The sequence below is a fragment of the Prionailurus bengalensis genome, chromosome A3, assembly GCF_016509475.1.
Source record: "Prionailurus bengalensis isolate Pbe53 chromosome A3, Fcat_Pben_1.1_paternal_pri, whole genome shotgun sequence".
NCBI classification, from domain to species: domain Eukaryota; kingdom Metazoa; phylum Chordata; class Mammalia; order Carnivora; family Felidae; genus Prionailurus; species Prionailurus bengalensis.
The window spans coordinates 114,234,530-114,259,474 of NC_057354.1; the positions used below are offsets into that span (position 1 = coordinate 114,234,530).

General features: G+C 37.5%; 1 protein-coding gene across 25 annotated transcripts in view; it reads right to left on the reverse strand.

Moving 5' to 3' along the window:
* Positions 1–2,429: 2,429 nt before the first annotated feature.
* BIRC6 (baculoviral IAP repeat containing 6) overlaps positions 2,430–24,945 on the reverse strand; it is a 225,639-nt gene continuing 203,123 nt past the window's right edge. For all 25 annotated transcript variants that reach the window (XM_043553219.1, XM_043553244.1, XM_043553243.1 and 22 more), the window contains 6 exons: positions 20,501–20,718; positions 18,403–18,564; positions 14,722–14,799; positions 8,091–8,279; positions 4,710–4,844; positions 2,430–3,574 (listed from right to left, as the gene is read on the reverse strand). In XM_043553219.1, the coding sequence (XP_043409154.1) occupies positions 3,395–3,574; positions 4,710–4,844; positions 8,091–8,279; positions 14,722–14,799; positions 18,403–18,564; positions 20,501–20,718 (962 nt within the window). In that variant the 3' untranslated portion in view covers positions 2,430–3,394. The remainder of the gene's footprint in view (positions 3,575–4,709; positions 4,845–8,090; positions 8,280–14,721; positions 14,800–18,402; positions 18,565–20,500; positions 20,719–24,945) is intronic.

Below are 24,945 nucleotides of genomic sequence, written 5' to 3' on the forward strand. Positions count from 1 at the left end.
ATCTTGGAATCTTTTGTTCTAACCAGTCTCATTGCCTCACAAGATGTGAGGCTTGTTTCAGCAAAATACTATTCTAGCACCTACACAAGGTCATACCAGAATACAACTTTAAGTGTATATATTGTTTGGTTACAAAAAAAAAAAAAAAAAAAAAAAGGCCAACTGTAGAAATTCGTGTACTTAAATAATCAGCTTTGGGTTAAGGACTAAATGGCCAGGGAGTACTGCCTGGCTCGGGGCCAAGCCTCATTTGAGTTGTTGAGAACAGTGCTGCTCAAGTCACGTTAAGATTGCTCCCAGGTGGCTGTAGGCTAAGTGCAGAAAGTGAGAGGAAACAATGTGACAAGCTGCACACTTTTTACAGCATCGTATAAATTATGGGATGGGTCTCTAACAGAAAGGAACCAAAACCCTTGACTCTTTACCAGGGTAAGACACACTAACTAGAACATCTCACCTCACCCACCTTATCCTACATAAACCAAATCACAGGACATCAAAAAAATATTTATGTACTTTCTACATCTGTCTGACTTTGAAGATATTGGTCTTAACGCTACAATGGTATCTAAGCAGTTTATTTTTGTACTTTAAGATAATGTCTTCTTAGTTGATAGTTTTATGAATAGACCAATGGTCTCAACTGGTTTCCAAATTTCTTCACACTTTCTGCACATGCTCTTTTGGATCTAGGCCATCCTATGCCTGCTGGTTTTTGTTCCATTGTTTTCTAAGGCCTTCATGCTTACCTTTCCTACCCCACCCCAACCCCCTCAGACTACTTAGCTTGTAAACATGCTGGTTATTCTTATACCAAAAAATATGTATTCCCCCCCCCCCCCACCCTTCCTTTCTACCTCTGTGTCCTAGTTTATGCTCTACCACTTGGACTATAGTGGGCTCTTAACTCATCTCCTTACCTCCCCATAGTTGGTAGAATCATCTTCCTAAAACAGTATGACCGGGTTGCTCCCCTAATTAAAGCTCCTTGGGAGCTCTCCATCACACACAGGATGTTACAGCTCCTTAACAAGAGAAGTCTTCCATGATCCAAGCCCTCCTATCTAACACTATGGCCTAACATTTCATTTGACTATCCCATTGTCTCTGACAATCCAATGTGCTATTAACTCGAGCTCTCCTCTTGTTCTCTTTTGTCTGTGGTAACTTCTGCCTGAATTCTTTATCCTCATCCTTCGAGACTCAGGATATCTTCCCTAAGGAAGCCTTTCCTGACCACATCACCTCAAACATTTTGCCTGAGTGAAGTGCTCCTCCCCTGTGTTCCCAATAGTACCCTGTAAAGAACTCTTTCTGGGAACTTAGCAATTGTACCGACATCAAGTTTCCACGTCTGTCATCCAACCCTGAAGTTCGGGAACCTGTACCTAGTACCAAAGTGAGTGCTCAAATGTTTGCTGGCATAAAGTCAGGATCCCAGATGGAACCATTTGAAAGTAATCAGTCTCAAATTCAGACTTTTAGGTTTTGTTTTTTTAAAACATGAATCGGACCTTATCGTACTGGTATTGTTACTTTTCTTTTATAAAGCTCCCTGAAGACTAGTGGTGTGAATTGGAGAAAAAGGACCCAGCCTTATTTTAATGATTAAAAATTAAATCCCAAGGGGCGCCTGGGTGGCTAAGTCAGTTAAGCGTCCAACTTCAGCTCAGGTCATGATCTCACAGTTTGTGAGTTCGAGCCTCATGTCAGGCTCTGTGCTGAGAGCTCAGAGCCTGGAGCTTGCCTCTGATTCTGTGTCTGCCTCTCTCTCTGCCCCTCCCCCGCTCATGCTCTGTCTCTCTCTCTCTGTCAAAAATAAATAAACATTAAAAAAAAAAAATCACAAGTTGGAGGCAAACAGTACACTTGATATAGTAGCTTTTATCTTCTATCCCTCACAGAACCGAGAGACCAAAAAACAGAAAGCCTAGAGGATGGAGGACTGTCCTTTTACTTCTTACTGTTACCTAGAATTTAGCTAGCATGTATGTGGATGACGTTTAATGGACTCTTCTTCCTCATAAATGGACTTTATTTTGTCACTCTTGGTGTAGCTCATCACCCACCGGATCGAACGAACAGTGTGTGTTTGAGAACTTTTTGTTTTCTGGTCACATACAGTCTGTCCCCTCCTTTGTCCATGCTTAAGGAGCACTACCCCTTGTACATCAGAGAGTATCACACTCCCTACCTCCCCTGTTGCTTCAGAGAGCAGCTCAATGTTCAGAATACAGTTTCTCTTGGTCAGCTCAGATTCAAGGTTCCTACAGGCCACGTCATTTTATATACTTAGCTTTTCCTTTGTGATAATTGGTCTTTGAAAAATATCCTTTCCTTTCCCAAGCTTAGGTCTTGGAAGTGTCCAATTCTTTGTAGAAACAGCATTTCACACCATGGCAAACTGTTTTAGAAAGAAGACATACTAATACACCTAAGTCTTTATTTATTTGGCTCTAGGAAGAATTTGCATGAAAATGAGCCTATATGGCAGGTACAGAATGTACTGTAACAGCACCAGAGAGGTATCCTCTCTGCTCTACAGAGCCTCAATGTTTAATACATACATGTGACTTTAGTAATAAAACCAGAGTCCAGGAAAAAAGGAGCCCTTTAGGAAAAAATCAGTTTAGAGTGACTTTTCAAATTGACCATTCCTTTTCATATACTTAAATTCAAATAACGGATACATTCACAGGCCCAAATGTTGGCATAGAATAAAATCATGTTCATTTATTTTTTTCTGCATCTTAGAATTAGAAGGCATAAAATTAAATACGTTGAATGTAATAAATTCATCCATACAAGTGCAAGTCTCCAGCTATAATGCATTTTATGGCATATTTATCATTTAAAAAATGTACCAGTAAATCAAAAAAGAGGGAGTATGTCCATTTAACTTTTATTTAAGTGTATGTAGGAGGTCTTCAGAAATCAAATATGAGCATGAAGATATGGCCAAACATAAAATCTATCAAATTCAGTGAAAAGTTGCTGACTTTAAATAGTAGTTGTAAGAATGACCAATATATATTCTTTGTTAACAACCCCTCACTCTACAGTAAAAAAAAAAAATAAAATAAACATTCAGTAAACATTCTTTCCTAAGGTAGTTTCCCTTATATATCAGTGATTTATCCATTTCTTTGTATACACAAATTTGTTGAACATACCAATCAGTGGTTCTCACAATTGAAAAATAAAAGCACAAAAAAGTTTACACTCTTGTACAGGTAAATAAAAGATCACCTTGAATTAAACTGGATCTCCTTAAGGGCATAGTATAGTTTCAGTTTCAATAACTATTACATAATTAGTTTCTTACATACAAATATTGACATATTTGGCTTGTGCTTCAAAGCCTTTGTGTCTACGAAGTCCATGTCAACGCAGCTCATAATTTGAAGTCACTCGGGAGATCCTTACTGCTGCTGGGTTTGACCTGATCATGCGTTAGAGTCCCCTCAGCACCGGCTGTGGCACTGCACATCTCCGAGGCATCATCAGCATCAGGGTCCAGGCCTTCGGGACAGGGAAGTTTTAGCAGCTCTTCCCGGAGCTGAGCAGTGTGACGCTACATGGGGGAGAGTAAGTGATACTGGAATAAACCCTGGGATTCTAACATAACGTCAGCTGAGAGAGGAGATGAGTTTAAAACAAAACCCAAAGCATTAGGCCTACAAATACTTACTGAACACCTTCCTTATGCTATTATTGTAAGAGGCAAAAATCTCGAACCTCAAAATAACTGACGTTGCTAAAAAGCCCTGAGTAGCATGCCCATAGACCCTACCACGCCTCCATCCCTGGAGCAAAACAGCATTACTTATGATATAGAAGATACCGTTCTTCTGCAATATACACTCTTTTAAATTAAAGAGAGTAACCTCTTGACTTATCATACATCTTGCCTCTGGCTAAATATTTTTGAGAGAAAGTCTATAAATGAAAATAAACCCACCATTATTTTACTAAATGAGAATAAGGATTCATCAGGCACAGCAGGTCGATGTATATAACATTTGCAATATGTTTCACACTAATTATCTCACTTAATGCTAGAAAAAACCTTAGAAACAATTTTATCAACATAATTTTTTTTTAAATTTAACCCAATGAAAAAGAAGATTTAGAGAGAGTGTGTAATTTTGTATTATACTATACTGCCATTTAGGGAAAGATACAGACTTGTTAACAGAGAGTGATTAGTTGTCTATGAATATTAACTTGTGGATTATAATTTTCTAGTAGGAGAGAAATGGCCTCAAATATCACACCAGGGGTTTGAAATTTTGTTGTCAATAGCTGACTTTGAAAATTAACTAACCAACATTTACAAAACAGTTTTTGTGTAGGAGGCACAGTGTTCAACACTGACAAAGTAAAAGGAGCAGAATAAGGAAGATAAAATCTCTGACCTCAGAGAGACTAAATTTCGGTCGGAGGTCTAAGATGCATAAACAAGGTAAGACAACTACACACTTTGCAGCCATTTGTAAGGTTTTAAAATGGATTAACACGCTGGTGACTCATAAGTTCCCTACCCCAATTTCCCTTCCACTGTGGACAACAGGAGAAAACAATTAGGGAAGGAGAAGGAAAAATCTGATGGTTTTAATCTTTGCATCCTTCGGATTCCTTTACCATTTGGTGGCCATGGGTCCGCCAGTGAATATACAATAGGGCTCCTTTTAGGAAGGCTTACTCACCTTGAGAGCTGCCGCATGATGAGACATAGTCCTGCCTACCCGCTTATCACTGCTGTACTGCTGGATGTCTGCAATCCACTCCTCGCACTGGGCCATGATCTCAACTCTTTTCAAGTAAAAATGTTTGTGTATAACCTTAAGAATAAAAGAGCCAAGGGAACAAAGTTTGTTAAGGTCAGAATTTAAAAGACAGAATAAGGGGCATGACAAAGAAATGAAATTTATACATTTTTTAAAATGTGTATTCATTTTTGAGAGAGAGAGAGAGAGAGAGAGAGAGAGAGAGACAGAGCGTGAGCAGGGGAGGGACAGAGAGAGAGGGGACACAGAATCAGAAGCAGGCTCCAGGCTGTCAGCACAGAGCCTGACACGAGGCTCCAACTCATGAACTGTGAGATCATGACCTGAGCTGAAGTCAGATGCTCAACCGACTGAGCCACCCAGGTGCCCCACAAAGAAATGAAATTTAAAAGACAATTACAATGTTTTTGTCTCCAAACAACTTAATTTAGTGAATTCTGTATTAACAAGAAAGAATCATGCTTTTAAAAAAAAAATTTTTTTTTTAATGTTTGTTTATTTTTAAGAGAGACAGAGACAGAATGCGAGTGAGTTAGGGGCAAAGAGAGAGAGAGAGAGAGAGAGAGAGAGAGAGAGCGAGAGAGAGGCACAGAATCCGATGTAGGCTCAAGGTTCTGAGCTGTCAGCACAGAGCCTGACGCAGGGCTCGAACTCATGAGCTGTGAGATCATGACCTGAGCCAAAGTCAGGTGCTCAACCGAATGAGCCACCCAGGTACCCCGGAAGAATCATGCTTTTGACATCAGAAGACATATGCAGAGATGCCCAGCTCTACACAGAAAATAATGCCCAAGCTCAACCAGACAATAAAATAGTTAATCCTACTGGGGAAAATAAAGAGGTGTATAATGCAGTATATTCACAAAGTGAGTAAATAACCAGGAGAAAATAATTAGGAAAGTACTGACAATAGAAAAACTGTCAAATTTTCTACCTTGAAAAGAGAACTCTACAAATACCTAAATAACTAAAGACATTCAAATGTCAAAGGCATTTACACAGAAATCAGAATAGAGTCCTAAAAATAGCACTATTACTACTTTCTTAATTTTATCTTCTGGTTAATTTTTAGATAAAATAGTATTAATACATTATAAAGTTAACTTTCATTATAATAATTATAGTTTGTATTTGGAATTAAAAAAATTATCTGAAAAATTAAGTACAATTTCTTCCTGTTTAAGTAGTAGGAGTCTACTTCTGATCAATGTAAGTCAGAAAATAGATCAATTTGGAATTATTATTAAGTCAATTAAAAAATATTATTCTGTATGCTGGGTGAGCCACTATATTCCCATGAGCTTATCTCCCCTAAAGAAAAGGTAATAATACCTACAAAGTTTTATTAGGGGAAACTGCGAATGGATGTAACACACCAATCAGATCCTATTACATTTAACAGTTTCTGCTCTTGATGCCTACAGGGACATAGAAGACACTGCCTGACATGACGAACCATGACAACCACAGAACCAGACAAGAGATAGGTGAACCAGAAAGAGGTACTTGAAAAAACAAAAATGTATGGAATTGTTGGATCGCTATATTGTACACCTGAACCTAATATAACAGTATATGTTAACTACAATGGAACTGAAATGAAATGAAATAAAATAAACTGAAGAAAAGGCAAACAAAAAACCCCAGGGAAGGGGCGCCTAGGTGGCGCAGTCGGTTAAGCGTCCGACTTCAGCCAGGTCACGATCTCGCAGTCCGTGAGTTCGAGCCCCGCGACGGGCTCTGGGCTGATGGCTCAGAGCCTGGAGCCTGTTTCCGATTCTGTGTCTCCCTCTCTCTCTGCCCCTCCCCCATTCATGCTCTGTCTCTCTCTGTCCCAAAAATAAATAAACGTTGAAAAAAATATTAAAAAAAAAAAAAACAACCCCAGGGAAGTCAAAGAGGCACATCTGAAGGGGAAAATCAGGAAAGCATACATGGATGAAGGGCGCCCCCTTTAATGTGAGCCAGGTTCTAAAGGATGAGAAAGATTATTGTTTCAAATTATACTTATCTGCTTTTTGTAAAAGTCATCCCCCAACTCAGAGTTCCTTGTGTTAACGGTTTTTTTCTTCCGGAAAAAAATTTTTATGCATGAACCAACAAATTATACCTCAACTGAGTATATACACTTACACACTTATTTCAACACATTTTAAAAGTGAAGTTTCGCATAGAGAAAAGTACACAAACTACACATACAATAGGATGCATTTTCCCACAGTGCACACCAACGTAATCTCCACTCAGACGAGAAACAGGACATTACCAAGCAGGCTGCAAGCCCCTTTTTGCTACCTCTCACCATAAATCCTCATGGAAGGGTATACAGTATACTGACTTCTTTAAGCCAAAGTTAGTTTTACTCATTTCTGAGCTTTTAATAAAAGGAAACATATGAAATGTATTATCTGTGTCTGGCTTCTTATGCCCTATATTGTATTTATGATATTTGTCCATGTTAACCTGCATAGCAGTTCATTCATTCACATTACTGTATTCCATTTTATGAATATTCCATAATTTGCCCATCCATTCTGTTCAAAGACAAGTGAACTGATTCTAATTTTTGGCAGTTAGGAGCAATGTAATGAATATTTTCTATACCCAGTATAGAGACTATACCCGATTTCTACGAAGCACACACCAAGGAGTGGAACTGCTGGTCTTTCAGCATATATTCAGCTGATTAGATCCTGCCAAAGAGTTTTCCAAAGAGGCTGTACTGATATCTATATTCCCATCAGAGTGGATCAGGGTTCCAGCTGCTGCACATTCTAACACTTGGTATGAAAAGCCTTTAAATTCCTAGAGATGCTGAAGAATGAAAGGACAGGGGCCAGACAACATAGGACTTTGGAGGCCATGGTACGGACTGGAGTGAAATGCAGAGATTATGTGTAGAAAACCACTGCCGAGGGACAAAAGTGGAAGCAGGATAACTGGTAAGGAAACCACTTCAACTGTCCAAGCAAGAGGTAATTAACCATGGCTTGAAATAGGTTGGTCATGGCAAAGACGGTTTTACTTTGATTATGCCTTGAAGGGTGGAGCCAAGAGGATTTTTCATTAGACTGAATGTGGTATACTAGAAAAAGAATCGAGGGGCACCTGGGTGGCTCAGTCAGTTAAGCATCCGACTTTGGCTCAGGTCATGATCTCGCGGTTTGTCGGTTTGAGCCCCGCGTCAGGCTGTAGCTGAGTTTACCCCAGATTGTCTAAATATAAAGGCAAGTACAATACTAACAAACTGTATTATATAAGGTCTTTAATAAAATATTTCATTAATTTTATTGAACATACCTCTTTAAAGCATGGTGAAGGGTTTCTGATTTGCTCTAGCATTGCCCACTTAACCGTTGCTTGCCTAATGTTTCCATCATATTCTCGAGAACTCTGTGTGCCACTGGGAGTTCCTCTAGACCGTTCATATCCTGGTTCATTAAAGTAAGGCTCAGCTACTAATATAAGGGACTGAACAGACACCAACACCTGTGGAACAAAGAAATAAAGACAAGCTATTTTAATGGGACATTTTTATTACCAGTAAACTGGTATATTTTAATATGTGCTTCCACATATTTTTATCACTGTCAAATTGATGTTAATCACGAGGACACTGAAATGCTATATTATTAAAAGCAATATTAAAATAGACACAGTAGTTTTTTGTAAAATATTCATATATCTTACATTTTATATTCTTGAATTCTTGAAAAACAAAAAGAAATGAAGATATTTCCTGAAACTGACAAAAAAAAATTTGTTTATAAACACCCCACACCAATTTAGACATTATTGAGCTCAAATTGTCCTTACGCTCAAAGAGGATAAAGCTAACCATGCACTCTGAACAATACTCACTTAGGGGCACCTGGGTGGCTCAGTCAGTTGAGAGTCTGACTCTTGATCTGGGCTCAGGTTATGATCTCACAGTTTTGAGATCAAACGGGATTCTCTGTGTCTCTGCCCTTCCCCTGCTCATGAGCTCTCTCTCTCTCAAAATAAATAAACGTTAAAAAAAGGACTCACTGGTAAGAGCAACTATTCATGAGGCAATCTTTATTTAAAAAAAATTTTTTTTTAATGTTTATTTATTTTTGAAAGACACAGAGACAGAGTGAGAGTGGGAGAGGGGCAGAGGCTGGGAGACACAGAATCTGAAGCCGGCTCCAGGCTCTGTGCTGTCTGCATGGAGCCCAACATAGGGCTCGAACCCATGAACTGTGAGATCATGACCTGAGCCGAAGTCAGACACTTACGTGACTGAGCCACTCAGGCACCCCTATTTTTATTCCAAAGAAAATACTTTTTAAAGGCATCTACTATTTGCTTTTTAAAATATATACCATTTTGGAAGTATATAGACGCTACTTTATTTTTCTTCAGTGAATTCGGCTATTTAGGAGTCATAATATTTGTTATGGAATCTTCTGGAGCCTCGGATTATCTGACCTCTTTAGTCATTTTACTTCACAGTACACTTTAGCCATAAAAACTGTGCACGAAGGGATGCCTGGGGTGGCTCAGCTGTTTGAGCATTCAACTCTGGATCTTGGCTCAGGTCATGATCCCATGATTGGTGGGATTGAGCCCTGAGTCGGGCTCTGTGCTGAGCGTGGAGCCTGCTTGAGATTCTCTCCCTCTCTCTCTCTCTCCCTCTACTCCTCTCCCCGGCTTGTGCTCTCTCAAAAACAAACAAACAACAACAACAACAAAAACAAAAACAGAAACAAAACTGGGCATGAAAAGACAGTAAATCAATAAATCCTTGGACAGAAAGATTTCTCTTTTTAAAAAGGATTTGAATTTCAATATTAAAAGTATCTATCCCTGAGAGCAATGTATAATACATATTTTTAAACATGTTTTATTTATTTACTTGGTGGTTTATTTATTTGTTTGCTTGTTATAGAGAGAGAGTGCTTGAGGTGGGGGACAGAGGCAGAGAGAGAGAGAGAGAGAGAGAGAGAGAGAGAGAGAGAGAGGGAGAGACCCAAGCAGGCTCCACACTGAGCGCTGAGCTTGAGACCTTATTTATTTTTTTAAAGTAGGCTTCACGTCCAGCACTGAGCTCAACTCCAGGTCTGAACTCATGACTCTGAGATCAAGACCTGAGCTGAGATCAAGAGTCAGTTGTGTAACCAATGGAGTCACCCAGGTACCTCCAAGAACAATGTGTAATATTCAAGTCAGAGATCAAAGAAGGCAGAATAACTTAGCCCCTCAGAACTATTTTGGTTATCTGTAAAATTAGGATCACACCTACTTACTTAAAGACTGGCTATGAGAATTAAATAAACTTTGTAGGGGGTAAAGTAGTAGCACTTATAATTAAGTGTAATTAATAACAGCAGCAATTCTTTCTTGGAGCAAAAATGACAGCATGCATCCAGAAGACAGTAAAATGCAAAACAAAATCATTTTTACTCTGAAAATAGAAGTCTTTTTATCTATAATATAAGAGGGTAATATAGGGTCCTGCAAAAAAGCAGTCAGTAGGAGTTCCATTGTGATCAACAAAATTTAAAAGAGCTACCTGGATCAAATAAAAAGCTAATATTTATCATAGCTCCATCTGCCGAAAGTGTTTTGTTCGAATATGACCTGACAATGAACTGGTAATTAACAGAAACACACCTGCTACATACCATAGCATATTTACATAGTTATATTTAAGTTAATAATAAACAGAATAGATTTTCATTCTGCAACGTAGGTTCACTGATTCCTAGTCAATCCTTTGATACTTTAAGAAAGTCAAGAGTTACAGACTTTTATTCATAGGTTAAATTTACAGTCCCTTTCCTCTTTAGTTTTACATTAAGCATCCACAAAACTGCAAGAGGTTTTCACTATAATTTGTTTAGGAACTGACTAAATCAAGAATCATCTAACACCTTCCTTTCACTATCTGTGTCAAAATAAAAATTTTAACCCTGCCATATGGTCTTCTACTAGGCCACTCAAGTAGTCAGTAATCTTGTCTCCTACAATTGTATATATTCATTTGGTCACTATATTCCTAGCACTATCCATTCTTGCAACTCATTTTTTTTATTTTTTTGCAACTCATTCTTTAGAATATCCACCAATTTGCCATATTCCTCCTCCTACCCCACATCCCTTAGAGATTATTAACTTTTGATTTCCTGTATTTTCATGTTGTATCTTGTCAGAGGATTTAATTGTCTAACTTGATCTGGTATATCAGAAAATTTTATCACAGGTATTTAAAACATAGGAGAGTACAGAGTATATAATCCAAAATACTAATTTGCAATGAGAAACTGTATTATAAGAAATAATAACATCTTTGGTACGAGGGAAATATTCTTTTTTTTTTTTTAACGTTTATTTTTCAGAGAGAGCATGCAAGAGGGGGAGGGGCAGAGAGCGAAGGGGACAGAGGATCTGAAGCGAGTTCTGCGCTGGAGAGCAGGGAGCTAGATGTGGGGCTCGAACTCGCAAACTGTGAGATCATCAGCTGAGTCGAAGTCGGACACTTATCTGACTAAGCCACCTAGGCAACCCAGGAAACACTTTTAATTAGTAAAATGCTTTTAACTTTTTAAAATATTAAGTGCCTGCTTCTGGAAAATTATGCTGCAAATGACTAGGACTGTAAACAAGTGGCTGATTTCCAGAATTTTCCATTTTAAGAGAAATGATAATATATATTTTGTTAACATTTATAAATGGTTGACTACATGAACCATAAAATACGTTCAATTCCTTTTGCATATGATATCTTTATTAATATCCAACTGGAACAAACTATTCACAAGGCATTATAATAGGTATTTTAAGTACATTATAGCACATTAAAAACCAGTTATGTAAGCAATGCTATAACTTGGTGCTACTGTAAAAAATTCTGGTGATAGTCCTAATAAATAATATGACTCTGATTTTATTTTATTTTTTTTAAATGTTCATTTATTTTTGACAGAGAGAGTACACCAGCGGGGTAGGGTCAGAGAGAGAGGACAGAGGATCTGAAGTGGGCTCTGTGCTGACAGCAGAGAGACTGAAGAGATCATGACCTGCAAAGTGGGACGCTTCAACTGACTGAGCCACCCAGGTCCCCCTGACTTTGACTTTGTTTATTTATTACTTTTTAAATATTTATTTTTGAAAGAACGCAAGGGGGGGGGGCAGAGAGAGGGGGACAGAGATCTGAAGCGGTCTCTGCACTGATAGGCTGACAGCAGCTGTGAGCCCGATGCAGGGCTCAAACTCACAAACCGCGAAATCACAACCTGAGCCAAAATCAGACACTCAGCCGACTTAGCCACCTGGCTGCCCTGTGACTTTGATTTTAAACTGTGCTAATAGTTAAGACTATTACTACACTACTGCTGGATATGAGACTTACAGCGTAAGACTACAAAATGTATTATTTTTATACAAAGAAACATTCTTCTTCTAACAGTCTCACTCAGAGAAACCAAGAAATTCTAATAAAGCTTGTCACTGTTCAAATATTTTCGAATTGTTTTTAATTGTATACAACCTTCAAAAATTTTTGTGGAAGATTTTCAGTCTGGCAAAAGTACTTTTATCCTTTGTGCACATGTGATAAATAAAAGGGTAAAACAATGTTAGGCCCTAAAATCTAACCAAAGAGAAATTAAGTAATTTTCCTTGAGCCTTTCTAGTCTGCCTCTGAAGAAAGTTTCTAACAGACAACAAAGAGTAATGTGGTCCTGCCTACATGTATTTATTTCTCGTATAATGTGAATAAAAGCAGCTCACAAAGATCACACCAGTATTTCTTAGGAATACAGATGCCAAAAATCCTCAAATAAAATACTAGCAAAGCGGCGAATCCAGTAATATCTAAAAAGAATTCTATACCAAGAGACCAAATGGGATTTATCCCAGGAATGCAAGGTTGGCTTAGCGTCCAAAAATTAATATATCATATTAATAAAATAAAAAGCCAAAAATAGTAGAATCATTTTAACAGATGCAGACAAAGCATCTGACAAAATCCAACATCCATTCATAATAAAAATACTCAACAAACCACGAGTAAAGAGCAATGTCGTCAACATGAAGAGAATTTATGAAAAACTCACAGTTAATGACACTCAATGAGGCAAGACCGAAAGTTTTCCCCCTAAGATCTGGAAGAAAACAAGTCTATTCACTCTTGCCACAGAAAAGAGAGAGCCTCCTGTTGCTCCTGCCCAAGTCAATTTGTCACAGATTTGAAAACCCTGATTCAGGAAACTATCTAAAATATAAAGAAAGTCATGTAATAACTGTATTACTTATAAAACTAAAAAAATTAGAAGCGAAAAATTTAGTCACTAATAGAGAACCAGTTCAGCTACAGTATATTAATTCAAAAGATTAAGAGCAATTAAAAATTATAAGAATGTAACTTGGAAAAATGGATATGCTCTAATGTTAAGTGAACAGAACAGTGTACAGATGATTTATCTACTACGTTCTCACTCTGTGAATTATGATAAAAAAAAAAAAGCCCAAAAAACCCCAATAAACCCAAATCATAAGGGGAATATAGAACAAAGCTCATTTTTATGCATGGGTAATTAAGTTTCCAAACTTGTAAAACTTAAACCCCTGAGTAGAAGTTTCTTTACAAGACTTTGGGTATATATTAGATATATAAGCCATATAAAAGTTAAAAGCAAATCAAATTTTAAACTAATTAGTTGTTGGGGCACCTGGGTGGCTTAGTCGGTTTAAGCATCTGACTTCGACTTGGGTTATGATCTCATGGTTCATGAGTTCCAGCCCTGCATCAGGCTCCGTGCTCACAGCTTGGAGCCTGGAGCCTGCTTTGCATTCTATGTCTCCCTCTCTCTCTGCCCCTCCCCTGCTCGCGTTTTGTCTCTCTCTCTGTCTCTCAAAAATAAATAAACATTTAAAAAAAATTATCTAAATTCGACAAAAGTTTCAATTCTCAGCTAAATCTAATTTACTTTATGAAAAATAGGATATCTCTGAGTTTCCTTTCTTTGCTTAGTTTGAGTTGACAAGAGTAACATACATGTAGAAAAAATATTTTAAGGTTTTTAGACTACAACTGAAACAAGAATTTCTAAAATGAAGTAGTAGTTACTTGGGAGGAATATTCTAGTGACTTCCTTATAGTTCTCCTGCATGAATCATGTAAACAATGTAAACTTTTTTCCTAATCTTGACATCAACAAAAAGGGAAAAATACTATGATATTATTTCTTTAATTCATGAGGATGCTACAAAGTCTTCAGAGAATCAAAAGAGTGACATCCTGAGAATTATTTTTTGTATCTTCTTTCACCTAATTCAAAATAAGAATGTAGAAAAAGAATCTTTTCAGGGTAGATCAAACTTTAGTAGGCTTACCTAGGGATAATTTATGGTGATTTCTCTGAAACATTAAACTTTTTATTTTTTTAATGTTTATTTATTTATTTTTTATTTTTTTATTTTTTTTAATTTTTTTTTTCAATGTTTATTTATTTTTAGGACAGAGAGAGACAGAGCATGAACGGGGGAGGGGCAGAGAGAGAGGGAGACACAGAATCGGAAACAGGCTCCAGGCTCTGAGTCATCAGCCCAGAGCCTGACGCGGGGCTCGAACTCCCGGACCGCGAGATCGTGACCTGGCTGAAGTCGGACGCTCAACCGACTGCGCCACCCAGGCGCCCCGATGTTTATTTATTTTTGAGAGAGACAGTGCACATGTGGGGGAGGGGCAGAGAGAGAAGGCGACACAGAATCCGAAGCAGGCTCCAGGCTCCAAGAGGTCAGCACAGAGCCCGCTGCGGAGCTCCAACCCACAAACCATGAGAACATGACCAGAGCTGAAGTCGGACGCCTAACTGACTGAGCCACCCAGGAGCCCCTAAAACACACTTTTTAAAATATAGATAGTTCTTATTTTTCTAAGTGAAATTCAGAGAAATGTGTTTACTTGCAAAAAGCTTGAGGTCTGAGGATTCCACTTCTCTTCTGGTCTTCCATGCCACGTATTTAAGATGCTTAAACAAACCTGAGGAAGAAGAGAAGAAAACATATACAGAATTGAATAGAGTGCTTTTTAAAAGCAAAGTGTCATAGCTAGAAGCAAAAATGAAATGCTATCATGTCACAGTATCTCAGTTTTATGTTCTCCAACAAAACCCCAAGGGTCAGTTTGTTAAAACGAATTGGCATCTTCAGATGTGATCCAAAGCTGTATGGCATTTCACTTTCATAATGAAACACGAAATAGCACCTATTACATGTTAATACAAACAACATTTTTTTAATAAAAAATAACTCTTTCCCAAACCAAAAACAAGTTTCAGTGAGAAAAAATGGTACCATTTATATTAAAAAAAATTTTCTCTTAAAATTTTGTAAATTTTAAAAATGGGTATGGTTCAACAAAAGAGATCTTGATTTCATATCTGCTTCTACATTCAATTTGTTACAATATATTGTTCTGGTTGAAGTATCTGATAACATCTAGCTTCACATAAACATGAAGTTGGAAGGAGGAGACCTCACAGACCCCCTGAGAGGACGTTGAGGGTCCACTGGGTTCCTTGGAACCAACTTCACCACACAGATACTGTTCGCTCACATAAGCAAGAGTGAACCTAAACTATCTGCCAAACACAGGTATGGAGGTCATTCTGGAAAAAACAAAATTGGGGACATTTTATGTGTAATTGTAAACTGACAATTTCACATAATGGGCAACGGATTTGGAAAATAAGTGGTCCTTAATAAAGCAGAAGTCCATCGCCTTGCTAGTTTTGCAAATGTTCTATGACAGTAATAAGGCAAAATACGTTAATTCATTTAGAACATAATTTCATTAACAATTTTTAAAGAACTATATCCAAATGGCTTTGTACGTTATTATTTAAGGTACTGTCAGGCATTTCATTTTTAGAACACCCTGTGACTATCAATGCCAAGTATTCTTTGTTTTTGTTAAATATAATTTATTGTCAAGTTGGCTAACATACAGTGTACACAGTGTGCTCTTGGTTTTTGGGGTAGATTTCGTGATTCATCGCTGACATACAACACCCAGTGCTCATCCCAACCAGTGCCCTCCTCAATGACCCCCCCCCCCATCAACCCTTGGTTTGTTCTCTGTATTTAAGAGTCTCTTATGGTTTGCTTCCCTCCCTCTATTTTTCTCCCCTCCCACCCCCTATGGTCTTCTAAGTTTCTCAAGTTCCACATATGAGTGAGAACATATGATATCTGTCTTTCTCTGACTGACTTATTTCACTTAGCATCATACCCTCCAGTTTTATCCACGTTGCTGCCAATGAATGCCAGGTATTCTTATCCCTATCTACAGATCTAGATCCCAAGGGTTAAATGTTACCAGTGTATTAATATAACAAAGACTATATAATTCAGGATATTGAACTCTCAGGCCCTTACCTGCTTTGGTATACCATTAAGTCTAAAAGAAGTAATTTCTTTTCTTTCTTTTTTTTTTTAAAGGAGGCTTCACAGCCAGTGTGTAGTCCGCCCAACACAAGGCTTCAACTTAGATCCTGAGATCAAGACTTGAGCTTGAGGGGTGCCCGGGTGGCTCAGTCAGTCAATATGACTCTGGATTTCGGCTCAGGTCATGAACTCACAGTTTGAGATCAAACCCCACATTAGATTCTGCGCTGACAGGATTCTCTTGGGATCTCTCTCTATCTGCCCCTCCCCTGCTTGTGCTCTAATTAATTAATTAATTAATCACACAAAACAAAAACAAAAACACCCGAACTGAGATCACGAGTCCAATGCTTAACTGACGAGCAACCCAGGCACCCCAGTGAAGTAACTTCTTAAATAAATTTTAACAATTTACACTTCAATTCTATTCAGATTCTAGTCTATCTCTTGGGTGAAGACAACACTGCTAGTTCCTCTTCTCTGCTCAGTTATAAAAGACCTGTTCTTTGCTCTCCCAAAGAAAGTAAGCTCTACCCCTGGTTAAATCTCCTGAAATCAATGAAGAAAAGAAATTCCAGTTTTACGATCGGAGTTTACGATGAAAACAAAACGATAGCCTACGAGCACAGATCTGAGGCAGGCTTCTCCTGAAACCAGGAAGATGATACCCAGGGAAAACTTAGTCCATCTGTAATAAACCAGATCAACTTCAAGCCCTTGTTCCTCTCAGATCATCAAAGAAGTGTCTGCTTGTGAAGGCTATGAATTTCTTCTGACCATCTAGTGATTGTTTTAAAAACTATTTTTAATGTTTATTTAGTTTTTGAGACAGAGTATGAGCGGGGGGGAAGGGGCGGGGGAGGCAGAGACAGAGGGAGACACAGAATCTGAAGCAGGCTCCAGGCTCTGAGTTGTCAGCACAGAGCCCGGTGTGGGGCTTGAAATCACAGACTGCAAGATCATGACCCGAGCTGTAGTCAGACCCTCAACTGGTTGAGCCACCCAGGTGCCCCTGACCATCTAGTGATTTTTAAACATTTAACACTTCCAGCGTGGAATTTACTGTTGAAATTCCATCAAGCCATCCAAATTACTTTGAACAGTGATGACTGTCCTTTAAAAAAATTCTTTTTAATGTTTATTTTTGAGAGAGAGAGAGAGGGAGGGAGAGGGCGCACAAACCAGGAAGTGCAGAAAGAGAAGGAGACACAGAATCCGAAGCAGGATCCAGGCTCTGAGCTATCAGTATAGACCTCGATGTGGGGCTTGAACTCATGACCCATGAGATAATGACCTGAGCCAAAGTCGGATGCTTAAATGACTGAACCACCCAAGTGCCCCTATGACTGTTGTTTTAAATCTAATTTTAAAAGGTTTACTGTCAAATGAAATGCTTTTTATTATACCTCAATTTAATTTTTTTTTTTTTAGAGTGAGAAACAAGTATGAGCAGGGGAGCAGGGAGAGGGGCAAAGGCGGAAGGGGGTGTAGGAGAGAGGTAGGGGGAGAAAGAGAGAAAATCCCAAGCAGGCTCCACATTCATTCGGAGCCTGACGCAGGACTCAATCCCACAACCCTGGAAGAGGCACCACCCAGGCACCCCAACTTTTTTCTGAGATAGAACACATCTTCCCGTTTATTTAAAAAAAGAAAAAGGAAACATTTTAGCATAAATTAAGCATCAAAAATAAGATCATAATTATATGTATCATGGAAAACATGGATGGCTATGAAAGCAAAAAAAAAAAAAAAAAAAAGTGAGGACATGCAAAAAAGGGAATACAGAGTTGACAGGACCATACTTTTGCCATTCAACTATCTCGAGGCACTTGTGAAAACAGAAATGGAATTGGAGATACGGAAAGTAAAGAAAGTTGAGAGGCAAAGACAGACTTTTGGCTCTACTACATCTTGAGGGGAGAAAGCTCTCAACTGGCCAAGGAATGTGTTGAATGAGTTAGTCCCTTAGTAACTTGTTAAGACTATACATGCTTCTCAACACGGTTGTGTTTCTGCCTTTTCTGGTTCCTTCTCTGTCATTCCCCAGGCTAATCTTTGCATACAGGAAAGAGAAGCATGAAGAAAGCCACGTAACTCTTGGAAAGAAGATATTCAAAAGAAAATTTTTGTTTAAATTACAAAGAACCTTTGGTTACAATACTTTGGCATTAGAAACAAAAGGCTGAAATTACATTACCTTGCCATCATTATAAAGGTTTGGATTGAATCGCACGCTATGACCACCAGTTGTCTCTAGATTCACAAGAGGGGGTGAACTGGGATAATCTTGAGGAAAATATACATCAAATTCAAAGCAGCCATTTGCATAAGGGGTGTCCGCTGGACCGGTTATCAGAACCTAATAAGCATACACAAACACAGAGGTCTCTGTTACTATTCCCAACCATTGTTTGCTATTTAGAAAAACACAATCCAACATGAAATACGAACAACCTTCTTACATCCTATAGACAGAATCTATCTCTACCAGAATGTGTTAAAAATGAGGTTAAAGTTAAAAATAACAACATGAGTGGAAATGGGTTTAGATTAGGATTAAGGTTTTTTAGTTTTGGTGAAAACAGGCTATTAAAAGATGCCTTATTGGCAGGAAAGCTTACCTAAATATCAAATACCTTTTAATATTAAGTTACTATTTTCCTGAGAGCTTTCCTTCATATTTTCTATAGTATTTAAAGATTTGAGATTTTAGGTATATTCATTATCACATCCAAAAGGTATGGAGATAATTTTCTGCAATGTATCTTCAGATAGGTTAATCTCTTAAGAAATAACTTAGTTTTAAATATTTTTCTCTGGAATAATAAGACAAATAGATAACAAGAAAAGTTCTCATGTAATAACTTATGATAAAAAGGTTTTGAAAGAACAACAGGTGTTCCCTGTAGGGTTACTGGTAGTTCAAAAAATAGCAGAGAACCCAACCCTGACTGTCAGAATTATTTAATGAATTTTGTTTAAGTCAATCAATAGATACTAATTGTGCAAGGCCTGTGCGGCAAAGTCTCTGATCCTGAAAAGCTGTATGTGGAAGAAAGTGATCAAGAGTCTCAATCTGTGACAACTCTGATTTAAGGTTTGGAGCTCCATGCTGGGATTTTAAAAAAAAAAATTTTTTTTTTTAATGTTTATTTATTTTTGAGACAGAGAGAGACAGAGCATGAACGGGGGAGGGGCAGAGAGAGAGGGAGACACAGAATTGGAAGCAGGCTCCAGGCTCTGAGCCATCAGCCCAGAGTCCCACGCGGGGCTCGAACTCATGGACCGTGAGATCGTGACCTGAGCTGAAGTCGGACGCTTAACCGACCGAGCCACCCAGGCGCCCCCATGTTGGGATTTTTAAATTTAGGTACAGCATAATGTTTTCCAGAGACAAAGTCACAAGTCTGAACTTATGTGGTCTATTTAGTGACACAATACTTCCCGAGGCAATCCTTTTGTAATTGACTATTGTTTGTAACAAGGGACAGGTAAGAGTGTGCTCAAATAGGCAAAGCCTATGAGATTTTTACTGAAAATTTATCCAAAAGAGCAAAATAAAAAAGTAATAAGCAAGCAAAAAAACAAAAACAAAAACAAAAAAGCTCCTCAAATCAATGTGTTGATAGTTACAGGTGTGTATCTAAGGAAGACAGACTATGATACCAAGAATTAAATGACAAATGTAAAGAAAGGTTCCCCATCATGTCCCTCCCTGGCAGGTGTCAAATCTTTATAATTTTCTTGCTGCAGCAATCACGTAGAATTTAAAGCCAGATAACCACAATGGTAAAGCATAAAGGTGCAGTTATTTATTATTGTACTATCATTACTTAATTCACAGATCTTAAGTAATTAAGTCAGTCTTAGGTAATTAAGTAACTGCATGAATTTCCTAGAAAAGAAAAAAAAAGAATAATTTCTGAAGAACGATACTATAAAACATGAAGGAAATATCTTGGATGACAAGGAAGAAGTCCTATGATTTTTTCCTACCAACCAACATAAAATCCTGTGATACTCAGCTCTTAAAACTACACGCTGTATATGGCCTTTACTCAAGGCAGGCATTTTGGTACTTTCTTCTAAACTGTTATTTTGAAGAGCTGTCCCATACACATACTCTAACATTAAAAAAAGGACTCCTTTCAATGATGTCCAAAATGGCCAACAGGATTATTTATTAAAATTCATGCTACTTCTACTGCTCTGTATAGTCACTATCTGAACAATAGAGACAACTATATGCATAATGGCGTTAGCCAGAAATAGAGAAAACACAGTTGTTTTTCTACCTTCATGATGTCAAGTCGCTCCTCATCACAGCGCACAAACACACTCGAAGAGGACGAAAGAGGCAGTGAGGTTGACAGCGTAACAGCCTCCTGGGCCAGGCGGCGGGCTCTGGCTGCACTGTTTGCGTCATTTGCATTTTTCACCTGAGACATGTAGTGGTAATTTACTTTAAAACCCAATTTCCCATCTTCATCCTCAGAAACCATCTCAAATGTATCTAAAAGAAAAAGAAGAAAAAAAAAACACTGAAAAAAAAAGAAAAAGAACTAGAATGGAGTAGTGTTATAACGACAAGGATCACAAATAAATCACTAGCCCTTCATCCAAAACAGAGAGGACCAAAGGCAGAGCACAAGGAACACAGTCAATGGCATTGTAATAGTGTTGTATGGTGAAAGATGGCAGCTACACTGTGGTGAGCACAGCATAATGCACAAAAATCATGAATTGCTATGTTGTACACCTGAAACTAATGTAACACTGTGTGTCAATATACTAAAATAAAATTTTTTAAGCCCCACAAAATGGGGAGGACCATGAAAAATTAGCAAGCTATACATGTTTATGTCACAACTACTGTTTGGTGGATGGATTATGTAATGGAGCAAAATGAAGAAATTATTATTTTTTTTAAGATTTTATTTTTAAGTAATCTCTATATCCAAAGTGGGGCTCGAATTTACAACCCTGAGATCAAGAGTCACATATGCTCTGCCGACTGAGCCAGCCAGGAATCCCAGGAAATGATTTTTTAATCTATATAATGTGGATACACTGATAGACTGTATCAAGCTGCTATGACAATGTAAAGCAGAAAAAGCAATTTATTCTTAAAATGTGTGGTGTATAATTTTTGCCAAAATAATTCAAAATACTAAATGCCAAGAACTATTATTATATTTCATTTTTTTTAAACCAGAATAGGTCTTTATATATATGCACTGACTTTGGAGTTGGAAAACGAAGTCCCAGACTGAGGTCTACTCTTGCATTACTTTTGGAATTTAAGTTAATGCAATAAAGGAAGATTATTAGGGTAATGTTCTAAGTACTCTGAGAAAATACAACTAATGGGCTAATTCTTAACCATTTATTCAGGCAGATTTAGAAAAGAGTTGAAGTTATTCTTTACTTACAAACTCTGTACACACAGAAAAAAAAAAAATGGATTTGAATTTTATCTCCAGTTCAGATTATTCCACCCTAACCAATGGGTTACAAAAGATTTATATAAATTTTAACACTACATCAAAACCATGTACTAGGGCAAATACTGTCAATTAGAAGCAACAATAACTTCTGATCTTATGTTCATATAATTCTAAATATACAGAAAAACTAATGCTATTATTATAATTAGCATTAATGCACTAAATTTCACCAAGAGCTTACTAAGTGCAAGGTTCTAGGCTAGTTTATATGGATTAAATGATAAATCGGAAATGAAATCTTCAAGACTTCAAGTAGCTTATAATCTAGAAAAAGAGGGAAGACCTATGAAGGGTCACAGGTCTGTGTATTCCATATGTTTAAAAGAGGAGTGCCACAATCTTTATTTAACAAATCTTTCAGAGAGAAAAATAAACTTTTGGTGCATCTCTTGTAGAAACTATCACCAATTCTATACGAGTAGAATCTAATTTAAGAAGAAATGTTGAAAGCTGACTTTACCACACAGTACATATACTACATCTCAGCAAGACTGCTAACTACTTCCTGTCAGTGAAGTTGTAAACTGGAGTTATTTCATCTGCCCAATTTCGCCTTTCACATACTACAGAGATAAATTTCTGGACAAATTTGAATTTTATAAACAGCAATCCACCAGAAACAAACATGAGCCGATTCCTAAGACTGGAGGAAAATTTTCTATCCTATAGCTACCTATAAGAGAACAGGATCTACTAATACCAAAACTTAATTAAAATATTCAAACATAATGACTAGTTGCTAAAAATGTACATAGTTTGACTCAACAAATCCTCTTCTATTAATTTATCCTGAGGAAATAATCATAACTGTATATAAATATTTATAACAATGATATGGCCACTGAGATGTTGCAAAAGGTTATTGAAAAACTGGACGGGCACCTAGGTGGTTCAGTCTCAGTCTGTTGAGTATCTGACTCTTGGTTTTGACTCAAGTCATGATCTCATGGTTTGTGAGTTCGAGCCCCGCTTATAGCACAGAGCCCAGCTGGGATTCTTTCTCTCCTTCTCTCTCTACCCCTCCCCTACTCACGCATGCATGCGCTCATTCTCTCTCTCTCAAAATAAATAAGTAAACTTAAACAACTTGAAGGACCAGTTATTGGTTAAATGACAGTATGTTACATGATGGAATATTAGGCAGTCAATAAATATCAAATTGTAGAAGAATCATGATATTAAAAGTACTTGATATAAAAGGTAGAAAATATAGTTTATTCCAAAAAGCTCAACAGAAAACATGCAATTTTTTTGGTGAATGATTCTAAAAGTCACTGGGTAGTAAAACTTAATGATGTTTAAAGTCATACCCAACTTGGAGAGTTTATGATTTTATGTGGTACAAGAGAAGTCTCCTGGCTCTGACATAAGGACTCTGAATTTCTTAATTAGAGGTAATAATTTAAATCAGAATTTCCTATACATACAGAAGCATAAGGCATTTATATTGATAAAATGAAACTTTTTGAATGGAAAGAACTAAAGAACATATAGAGATGGAATGTATCTAAATACTTTCAACTACATGCACATTACAGATGCTTTAAAAAGACATTAAAACATATTTGGGTCTGAACCAGTAAGTGAATTCAAACCTAAAGTTCAATAAAATATTTAACTCCCACACACACAATCACATTTCAGGAAACTTCCTTCTTAGAATCCTAGAACAGACTCGTTATTTTCCTAATAGAAGCTTGATGGTTTAAAATACTTTCAAAAATTCTTTGACACCCTCTTCAAAAGGTAGAAATTAATTCCCCGTTCCTTGAGCATGGGTTAGACTTAGTGATTTGCTTCTAATGATAAAGCTGAAGCAATGTTTACAACTTTTAAGACTAAGTCATAAAAGGCAGTTTGGCTTCCTGTTTGCTTGCTCTCTATGAGAAGCCAGACACAATGTATGAAGATGCTCAAAAAGTCCTATGGAGAGGCCCACATGGCAAGGAGCTAAGGCCTCCTGTCAACAACCACGTGAGGGAGATCGAAAGCACAGCCCCCAGAGTCAGTCAAGATTTCACATGACGAAGCTCCAGCCGACATCTTGATGGCCACATTTATAAGAGAGTCTAAGCCAGAAACAGTGAGCTGAACCATTCCTGAATTCCTGACCCATGGAGACTGTGAAATAATAAAGGTTTTAAACACCTTAAGTTTTGAGAGTAATTTTTAGTGCAACAATAAATATGGAATAGTTTGATAAAATACTATAGAAACTAATCGGAGTCCAAAAAGATATAAACTTATGTATATTAAGTAACACTTAACCAAATTCACATAAACCAAGTTCAAGTATTTGCTTTAAATAACCACAAAAAGGGAATTTCCAATAAAATGCTTCTTCAGGGGGTCTGGGTAGCTCAGATGGTTAAGAGTTTGACCGCTGATTTCAGCTCAGGTCATGATCTCATGGTCATGACTCCCACTCATTCTCTCCCCGTCTCTCTCTCTCTCTCTCTCAAAATAAATAAATAAACTTAAAATAATGCTTCTTCAGAAGTATTGTTTAAAAACAAACAAAGGGGCACCTGGGTGGCTCAGTCAGTTAAGTATCCAACTCTTGGTTTTGGCCTGGGTCATGCTCTACCAATTTTTGAGTTCAATCCCAGCACTGGGCTCTGTGCTGACAGAGCAGAGGCTGCTTGGGATTCTCTCTCTCTCCCTTACTCTCTGCCCCTCCCCTACACATGCACGCTCTCTCTCCCTCAAAATAAATAAACATTAAAAAAATTATTAAAAACAAACATGTTAACAGAATAAAGGAACAGATTAGATTGTCAAAATTAGTGAGGCCAAAGGCTGTAGTATCATTAGAAGCTAACCAGACCCCTAATTAAAGTACACAAAGAAGAAACCTACTCGGAAAAGATTATGGAATAATTTCTAAGAGAAATAAAAATGATATTGTACAATATTAGAACACAAATGATAGTTTCATTCCATGGTATCTTTTCAGGATTAATATACTAATAAGTAACAATGGGAGAGAAAGAATAATCACTTCTAAAAGATTTCTAAAAAGCCCACACCAGCTTTTCAGTGATAAACTCAAGTTATATAAAAAATTAATCTATGTAAATCTTAACCCACCAGAAAGAATGTTTTTCCAAGTAAAAGGAAACCAAATCTTGGTTAGAAGAATCACCTCTTCTCTCTTCCCAACCCTATTCTTGACACCCCCCACTCCAGGCTAACAGTCTAAACACTGAACAGGAGATTAATGTTTGCAAATT